General features: G+C 36.7%; 1 protein-coding gene across 1 annotated transcript in view; it reads left to right on the top strand.

The window, feature by feature from the left end:
* LOC127881279 (structural maintenance of chromosomes protein 1A-like) overlaps positions 1–6186 on the top strand; it is a 48294-nt gene extending 42108 nt beyond the window's left edge. Inside the window, exons 24-28 of the mRNA XM_052429028.1 lie at positions 195–363; positions 657–835; positions 1833–1902; positions 3700–3810; positions 5266–6186. Of these exons, the coding sequence (XP_052284988.1) occupies positions 195–363; positions 657–835; positions 1833–1902; positions 3700–3810; positions 5266–5373 (637 nt within the window). The 3' untranslated portion in view covers positions 5374–6186. The remainder of the gene's footprint in view (positions 1–194; positions 364–656; positions 836–1832; positions 1903–3699; positions 3811–5265) is intronic.
* Positions 6187–10455: the final 4269 nt, after the last annotated feature.

The raw sequence follows: 10455 nt of genomic DNA on the forward strand, positions 1-10455 counted from the left end.
TTTTATGCTGTTTGCTACTCATCATTATCTTAGAGTTGGAAATGAAGCCTTTCAAACTTTAATATATTCAGAAAGGACTTTTAATTTGATATTCTAAAGTACTTCAAATGCGTCAAAATGCGTTTATAAGGAGTACAGGGTTAAGCAGTTTTATAAGGATAATTTACTGTATGAGCCTCTTATGCTCTCATCAGGTTGGATGGTGTGAAAGAAAGGCTAATGGAAACCTCAGAAGAGTTTGAAAACGCAAGAAAGCGGGCCAAGAAAGCCAAGCAGGCCTTTGAAAAGATACGCAAGGAAAGATATGACAGATTCATGCACTGCTTCGAGCATGTGTCCAACAAAATTGATGAGATATACAAGGTAGGTTGTTACTGTAATTGAAAATCATAAGCATGAATAGTTTAAAAAGCAAATTAAGTATCCTTTTTAGTGAAGTTATGGTTAAATGTTGTAAATTGTTTTTACAATTGGAGTCTTTCATACATTCAATGACCTAACTAAATGGTGACATAACAATACAAGTAACTTATAAAACCATTTTCAACAAAAGATCTTCAGAGCTTGTAGAACATTTTTCACACACATGTTTGACATGTGCAATCTGATGTTATTAAGGTAAATATAAGCCATGCTTTCTTGGAACGTTTTCTCAGTCTCTGGCGCGTAACCAGTCAGCGCAGGCATTCCTAGGTCCAGAGAACCCAGAGGAGCCATACCTAGATGGGGTCAACTACAACTGTGTGGCCCCTGGGAAAAGGTTCCGGCCCATGGACAACCTGTCCGGAGGGGAGAAGACTGTTGCCGCATTGGCACTGCTCTTTGCGATACACAGGTAAACATTATAGCCTCATTCTGGGTGAAACTTGGCTTATTGCTCGTACATTTGATTATTTCCTATACCCTATGTATGTCTGCAACAATTTGGTGCATTTCATTGGGGACTATCTTGAAAAATGAACGTTTGGGGTGTGTTTGTTAAAGTATGGTGCTTTTGATGATAATTATCTCCCTTTCGAAGCTCTGTTTATAGTGGTCGCTTGCATTTGGGAATTCTTATATTCCTTGACTTAATCATTGCTTGTTCATATACACATATTATACCTTGACTTAATCATTGCTTGTTCATATACACATGTTATACCTTGACTTCATTTACAGACTATAGAGATGCTCAAAAAAAAGAAACAGACATGTTGAGCAAACCATCTTTTGTTTGGCAGGCTTGGTCAGCCAAACTTGCAACATTTAGATACAGATTTTGTATATATATTCAAAACAAATTAGTTTATTTTTTCCAAGGACTTTTATTCCCTGCCAAAAGGCGAAGGGAAATTGAATGTGTGTTTTCTGTCTGTCAGTCCATTTGTCTGTCTGTCACAAAATTGTGTAAGGGCTATATCTCAGAATGTATAAGATATCAACATGAATCTTCATGGGTGTATATATATATATATATATATATATATATATATATATCAATGCCCGGGGATATCAATTCAACAAATGTGCTTGTTCTTTTAACATTGCAAGTTCTAGAACAAAGTGAAAGTTGATCTTTGATGTAACTCTTTTCCCCTTTCAAATTAGATCAGCCAATCAGACCCATTATAATGTGTGGTAAGATTTTAGAAGATTCAGATCAGTAAGGTCTGGGGCAATAGTGTAACAAATCATGGGTATAGCAATACAAATTGATCATAGAAGTACATTTAAAATCACAATGTTAAGTATGTTTAAAGAAACCCATGTGAACAGGTGACAGGCATACAAATTGTAGATAAGGCCCATGAAATATTGGTGACGTTGCATAATATTGAAATATATTTCAGCTATCAGCCAGCCCCATTCTTTGTACTGGATGAGATTGATGCTGCATTGGACAACACAAACATTGGCAAGGTATATTAACTGTGTCATGCAATATTAATTATAAGTGCTCCAGCTAGGCCTAAATGAATGGGTGCTCCGCCTTGCCATTCTGAAGCCGCGTCCTGCCGATCCCAGGCCCAGCTCTGCCCTGCCCCTTTAATCTGTCCAGGTATATATTCTTTAATTAAATTCCACACCTGGCACAATAACATTTACACATTATAATATATAAATATATTGTTACATTGTTATTGATTTATTCAGTAGTGCCCTTTAGAGAAAAAATTGTGCACTCAAAAGTGCCCTTTTGACAAAAGATTGCCCCCTTCCCTTTACAAATCCTAGCTTGAGCACTGAATTATAGTATTTTATCCAAGACTTCCAACAAATAAAACTATTCTATAAGTATATAGTCCATTAATAGTAGTTAAGCGGCTGCATATACGCATGCAAAATGATATTGACCTAATATCATGAATGCCTGAAAGCGGTTGTTGCAGTTAAGGTTTATTGTTTGAACAGCATTCACATGACTTGTATTGCTCTGGTAGGTCGGTCAGCCTGTGATAATAGAAATTGGTAAAGTTGTTATATGGGTGAAAGGGAGGGCGCATATTGATAATGAAGTCATTAGGTCAAAGGTAAAGGTCACATGGAATTGAACATTTGGTTTTGCTCTATATTTTGATAAAGTGGTTACGTGGGTGGAAAGAAAGACACCTATAAAGTTTGAGGTCAAAAGTCAAGTTCACATGGGCTCCAGGGGTGTCAAAGTTCAGGATTATTCCTGAAATCAGGATTTAGGCTCTCAAAAACTGTTTTTTATATTTATTTAAATTAGAGGATTTTTGTTCTGGTATTTAAAGACTTTTGTCACAAAATGTCATTTTAAACTTAAATTATTTTAATTTGACATATTGTTTGCATAGTTATCATATTTAAATTAATTATCAATACTCTTTTTGCACTGGCCCCCCACATGTAAGGCTTATTTTCAGGATTTTAGATTTTGGGCATTTGACACCCCTGGGCTCGTATCATGGAATTGACCTATGGTAATCTAATTTTCTATGCTACTTGACAGGAAAAAAAGATTGATTTGAGGTCAACAATGCAAATATAAAGCTGTCATATGCTTTAAACATAAAAATTGCGTCCATACAGTATCTAGGGTTTTCATGCAATCAAATTTATTTCCAGTAGATTGTTGTTTAGTTTGGACAAAGGATGACATCTAATATTTTTAACATAAAGAAATAAAGGGTCAACATCACAGGGACAAACTTGCTCCAAGTAGGGGGAATAAATGTTTAACAAACATATCTTGTATTATTTCTTAACTCATAAGAAAGGGGATCATAAAGATGTTGGAGCAATCAAAACAAATATAAGGTCAATATTCTTGAATGTTATAAAATCTGCACCGAGACTACACCATGTGAGTAATAAATGGACATTTTAAAATTCGCTCAGTACGAAGGTATTAAGTGGCATTCAGTGACGATGATCATTTCAATAAGCACCCTGTAGTGTAAAAAGCAGTCTTGTGTTTGGAATGGATAAAATTCCATGTTATGCTTTATGACTTATACAGTATTGGTGTATGACCCTTATCTTGTGAAAAATGGGTCTTATGCCATATGCGGTCTGTGAAACTCCAGACCAGCCTGCGCATCAGTCACGCAAAATTTTATTGTCTCATTAGCGGACAGTGTAGTTCCTGACCAGACTGCGTAGATGGGCAGGCTTGTCTGGAGCTACCCTGGCCGCATTTGGCATAAGACCCATTTTCGCATGACACAGCTGATACGTTCTTTGCTGATGCAGGTGGCTGCCTACATCCGAGAGGAGTCACAGACCCACTTCCAGTGCATTGTGATCTCACTTAAGGAGGAGTTCTACAACAGGTCGGACGCCCTCATAGGCATCTATCCAGAGGTGGGTGCACTGGAAAGGACCATGTCCTCTCTGGTCTTTGGAGTGGTTTATATTTTTATGCTAAATAGACGTAAAGAAATAACATTTCTTTTACAATGTGGAACTGTATGTTTTAATGTTGCACCTGCATACATGATTAATAATCTACACATAAAGGAATATTGTCCCACCTTTGTTCAAGACCGTTTGTAATTATTATGTAATGCATTCACATTACAATTAGGATTGCTTACCTTTTAAACATGGACTGGTAATTATTCAACTCGATTTTTAATCTACTTGCACAATTAATATCAAGCAGTCAGTTCAAATTTGTTTGCTCTTTCTCGACCTTCTTTCCACTATCTTGCTGTTCACTGAGCACTAAGAGCCGCCTTGGCGTATTGGATATTGTGTCTGTCTAGGTCAAAGGTTCGATCTATATTGTTGGAGCGTCATTTAGATCTCCTCCAAAGACATCAAGTACTGGTTCTTCCCAGGAAACAGAACCAAGAGTGTTTTAATAAGCCATTGGCTTTTGATGCAATCTAGCTAAAAAAGTTATTTTTATCTAAATCTTTTTTCACTTTGATCATCAACTCGTCAACAAATTGGTTTGCTTTTTTTCAACCCTCTTTTCTCTACCTTGCCATTCACTGAGCTCTTGTTCTATGTGTATTGCAGCAAAGTGACATATTTTTCTGTTTCTATTGCAGCAAGGTGACTCGTTGTGTTGTGTCTATTGCAGCAAGGTGACTGTTTGTTCTGTTTTTATTGCAGCAATGTGACTGATTGTGTTGTGTCCATTGCAGCAAGGTGACTGCTTGTGTTGTGTCCATTGCAGCAAGGTGACTGCTTGTGTTGTGTCCATTGCAGCAAGGTGACTGATTGTGTTGTGTCTATTGCAGCAAGGTGACTGATTGTTCTGTGTATATTGCAGCAAAGTGACTGATTGTTCTGTGTATATTGCAGCAAGGTGACTGATTGTTCTGTGTATATTTCAGCAAGGTGACTGACTGTTCTATGTATATTGCAGCAAAGTGACTGATTGTGTTGTGTCTATTGCAGCAAAGCGACTGATTGTTCTGTGTATATTGCAGCAAGGTGACTGATTGTGTTGTGTCTGTTTCAGCAAGGCGACTGATTGTTCTGTGTCTTTTGCAGCAAGGTGACTGATTGTTCTGTGTTTATTGCAGCAAGGTGACTGATTGTTCTGTGTCTATTGCAGCTAGGTGACTGATTGTGTTGTGTCTATTCCAGCAAGGTGACTGATTGTGTTGTGTCTATTGCAGCAAAGTGACTGATTAGTTGTGTCTATTGCATCAAAGTGACTGATTGTGTTATTGCAGCAAAGTGACTGAATTTTCTGTATATTTGCAGCAAAGTGACTGCTTTTGTTGTTTCTATCACAGCAAAGTGACTGCTTTTGTTGTTTCTATTGCAGCAAGGTGACTGATTGTGTTGTATCTATTGCAGCAAGGAGACTGTGTGATCAGCAACGTGCTGACCCTTGACCTCACCCAGTATGAGGACCCGCACCAACACGAGGAGGATGAGAGACTGAATCTGCTCAATGTCAGATAGACATTACCTGGATGATCATGCGTCACGTTCCTAGTGTGACTTTAGTGGAGTGTAGCCTGGGGTACAGGTTACTTTAGTTGAATGTAGCCATGGAGACATGGATTGAGACTTGTTCCAAGTTTATCTTTGAATATGTGTTCTGTTTATTTCAAAGTGCAATGGATCTGAGCCACACTCTGGGAAAAGGGAGCTTAAAGCATGTGGGTAGTGATGTTCCAGATTGTGACCTGCACGGGCTAATCAGGGAGGACTTTTTGTTCACAATACACTTTCTTTAAACAAACAACTCCACAACAGCTGGAAGTGATGTCCCTGACGTGGACTGCAAAGTCTAATCTGGGATGTCACTTTACTTCTTTGCATTAAGCCTAGTTTTCCTATAGTGAGGCTCATCAATATTTTATGCTAGGTGAAGTGGGTTTTAATAAGAGAATTCTGATTCATGGGAGGAACAAAGAACAAATTCCATTTGACATAATAGATTAAGCATGCATAAAGGAGCGTCATTATGTGTTTCATTCTGAACATGTGTCATTGTATTATAATGTATTACAGTGAAAGATATATGTTAACGTTATTCATAACGTCATAACAATTTCATGTATTTTGTTACTATGAATTAATTATTACTATAAATATATGAATAAGAATAAATTTCACAAGTGAATTACAATACGTTAACAATTAAGTTGTTGTAATATGTTGTATAATCATTGTTTCATTAAAAAAAATCACTTTCAGAGGATCTTATAATCTCATTAATGCTATTGTTTCTTCTAAATTTAGCGACTATGGTAATAAATGTCAACAGTTCATGCATATTTATTTTTATTCTACAAAACTGCCATCAGCAATACATGTAAACACTATTTTGAAAGTGGAAATATGTCAAAGAATTTACGCTTTGAGACACTCCTACCTTATTTTTAGTAATAATACTTAATAAAACAAGACACCGTCGGAGACGGGTGATGCACCCCAAAGGTGTTTTTTGTCACAATATTGCACTATATATTCAGATAAAAGGAAACATCTTGAGGGCACAGTAGTTGAGGGGACAAGAATTTATTTTTTAAAAATTTCAAAGGGCCATTACTCTGTGAAAAATCATCTGACCAGAACCCGCTGATTTCCCATTAAGTTTCATTGAATTCCGGTCATTAGTTGCTGAGAAATAGCACGGGCAAGAATTGCACTAAATGTACAGTTAATGGAAAATTTCAAAGGGCCATAACTCTGTGAAAAATCATCCGACCAGAACCCGCTGACAATATGCACATCTCTTGGTAGTGAAGCTTCCCATAAAGTTTCATTGAATTCCGGTCATTAGTTGCTGAGAAATAGCCCAGACAAGATTTGCACTATATGTACAGTTAATGGAAAATTTCAAAGGGCCATAACTCTGTGAAAAATCATCCGACCAGAACCAGCTGATAATATGCACATCTCCTCTTGGTAGTGAAGCTTCTCATAAAGTTTCATTGAATTCCTTTCATTAGTTGCTGAGAAATAGCCCGACAAAAATTGTGCACGGACGGAAGGCTACAATGCATTCAGCAACAATGCAGTTGTTACTTAAATAATTTCAATGCCGACGCCAAGGTGATGACAATAGGTTATTTTTTTTTTTCAAACAAGAGGGCCTGAAAGGCCCAAAGTCGCTCACCTGAGATAAAGATATTATTGGGACAGATCGGAAAATAAATTTGGCCTCTAGAGTGTTAACAAGGTTTTACTATAGCCATATAAGAAAAGAAAAAAAAACGCCCCCTGGCAGCCATGTTTTTCAACCAACCAGCATCATTTTTTAACTCATCCAAGATATTATCGGGATGAATCTTCTGACCAAGTTTCATTGAGATCGGACAGTAAATGTGGTCTCTAGAGTGTTAACAAGATTTTACAATAGCCATATAAGGAAAAATGCCCCACCCCTTAGAAGCCTTTTTTTTTTCAAGCAAACATAATTATTTTCCAACTTATCCAAGATATCATTAAGACCAATCTTCTGACCAAATTTCATGAAGATTGGACTATAAATGTGGCCTCTAGAGTGTTAACAAGGTTTTACTATAACCATATTTAGCCATATAAGGAACAAGAGCTGTCAGAGGACAGCCCGCTCGACTATTCGAGTGCTTGATGTTATAAACGTAAGCCATCATCGGGAAATTGTTTATATTTAATAATTTATTAGATCATCTTTCAAAAATAAAAAAAGGAAAAAAAACACCTTTTTTGGGGGGGGGGGGGGGGTAGGGGCGGTGAGAGGGGGTATAATGTGGGGGGGGGGGGGGGGTAATTTATGTTAAAAATTAAATAAATAAATTATAAGGGGGGGGGAGGGATTCTGGGAAGGGGCGTGCGGTATTGTTTGGGTGGAATCCATTGTGGTATTCAGGTAAGTGTTGTTTATGTCAAAGTAATTATAAAATGTGATCATACATTAAGAAGTATATGGCAATTTAAGCAAAATGTTCAGTTATCTAAGTGTAAAAGGGGCCATAATTATGTAAAAATGCTTGATACAGTGGTCTGCTCTTGTTTATAGGTTGGGGTCATGTTGGTAAACAAGTATGCAACATATAAAAGCAATATGTCAAAGGATATAGGACATATTTGGGGTTGTACGCAAACTTTAACATAGATTTATCAATAATATGCATATTCTAAGTATAAAAGGGGCAATAATTATGAAAATTTGCTTGATAGAGTTGTCTGCTCTTGTTTTTAGGTCGGGGTGATGTTGGTAAACAAGTATGCAGAATATGAAAGCAATATGTCAAGGGACAATGAAAATAAATGGGGCAGTACGCAAACTTTAACATTTGCTGCATATTCTAAGTGGAAAAAGGGCCATAATTATGACAAAATGCTTGATATAGTTGTCTGCTATTGTTTATAGGTTGGGGTCATGTTGGTAAACAAGTACGCAAAATATGAAAGCAGTATGTCAAGGGACAAAGAAAATATTTGGGGTAGTACGAAAACTAACATTTGCACGTTCACGCTGACGGTGGGGTGAGTAGGATAGCTCCACTATATATATATATACAAACTGTTTTCAAAGGCCTTCAAAATTCGGATCCAGCACTGAAAGAGTTAAAGAATACAGGCCACCAATGTACATGCTATGGAAGAACACAGGACTGGGCTGTATTCACTTTAATTATACTGTAAGAGTGAGTCAATGTTCCATTCCATGTGTTCCATATGTGCATGTATAATACCACATCTAAACAGATAACATATTAATACCAATTTATTATGACCGGAGAATGTTTATTTAAAGTAATTTTGTGCAAACGCAGTGTTAACACATGACATAGGGTGGCCATGAAAATCAAGTCAGACTAACAATTATTTCAAACATGCTCTTTTGAATTTAAATTGCCCTACATTCTGTTACTTTTATACTCGTTAATATGTAAAATGAATTAAATATCAAAATAATTCCAGTTGCTTTTCATGGTAAACATTTCATACTTTCAAGGTTAAACATTTTCAGTCTAAAAACTTAATTTGCGTAAACCACCTGTCGAGGACTAATCCATAAACATCAGGGCTGTCCTAAGATGTGACAAATGTTGGGTGTTCCCCCTGCACACTTTGAGCGCTTACACAGGCGTGTCCTAATGCATGTAACCTTCCCAACAGCATGTCGTTGAAATGTAGGTAAAATAATACAACTTAAAAAAATTGCAACAGATTTCATCATAACAAACTTCATTTAATGGCAACATTAATTTTATACCTTTGATATACATAGACTGACAGATATTGGGGGTTTAATGTAGATGTGCAGTCCACAAGCTAATCAAGGATGACACTTAACAACTATAGCAATTTTTTTTGTTTAAAGGAAGTCTGCTCTTACCAAACATTCAGTGAAGGCCAAAAGTGTCGTCCCTATTTTCCATGTGTGCACTGCACAGGCTAATCTGGGACGACACTTTACGTACATGCATTAAGCCCCGTTTTACCAGATCAAGGCTCATATTAATTTAGTGATGCATCAGCAGAAGAGGTAGAACATGAACAACATGTATATGGGTGTCTGCACAGGCTTATCAGGGAGGACACTTTCTGCTTTTATGATATCTTTCGTTTCAAGGAATTATCTTCTTAGCAAAAATCAAGTTTAGACGGAAAGTGTCGTCCCTGATTAGCCTGTGTGGACTGCACAGGCTAATCTGGGATGTCACTTTACGCATATGCATTAAACCCCTTTTTCACAGAGCACAGCCCATATAAACTAGCTGGTATTGATATAAGCAATAATATCTGCGTATACATATCATATAAATAAAAACAATTTAGTGAAATATAAATCACCATACACATAATCACAGTCGCTGAAATGGCATTGAAGTCAACATCAAATTGCCTAATGGTAAAATGAGCATTTACACATAATAACAGGAATTCACTGATGATTAACATTTAACAAAATAATAACCAGCTAAATGGAAAGAACAACACAAGCAAGTATTTCATAAAAATAACTTTATAAAAATGCACATATATCTATCTCCCATTTTTTAATTTTGGTGATGTAGATTGACAAAAAATATTTTGTATCCCTTATCAAACAAGTACTTAATATGAAATAAGTTCATTCCGAAATGTTAATACAAGATACGTAACTCAAAACATACAATAATATTATTTCATTTCCTTACATCACTCAGAATCTTCATAATAAGCACCAAACGTGAAGTTGGTCACATGATCAGTTGAAGACCAATCAGATGTTTTTCGGCTCACTCTATCCCCAGACTGTGCCTCATTCTGTTTGGAAGACTGTATACAATGTTCTATGTCGTTGACCATGTCTTCACGTCTTAAAATACCGCCAAACCGTAACACCTGCGTTATAAAAACAAGAACAATTATTTTCTACCTCCAAGGCACGGAGAGCACAGAAATTTTCAACCATAAATATGTTCAGCCATCATACTTTAAAGTAAACTAGAAATGTGTCACAGACACTGATGCCCCGGTGACACATGTTTGGACACCATCCACAAACCACTAGATATTCTACCGTAAAGTCAAAGGGTCAAATGTCTGCCCTAATGT

This window comes from Dreissena polymorpha, chromosome 5 (genome assembly GCF_020536995.1).
Source record: "Dreissena polymorpha isolate Duluth1 chromosome 5, UMN_Dpol_1.0, whole genome shotgun sequence".
NCBI classification, from domain to species: domain Eukaryota; kingdom Metazoa; phylum Mollusca; class Bivalvia; order Myida; family Dreissenidae; genus Dreissena; species Dreissena polymorpha.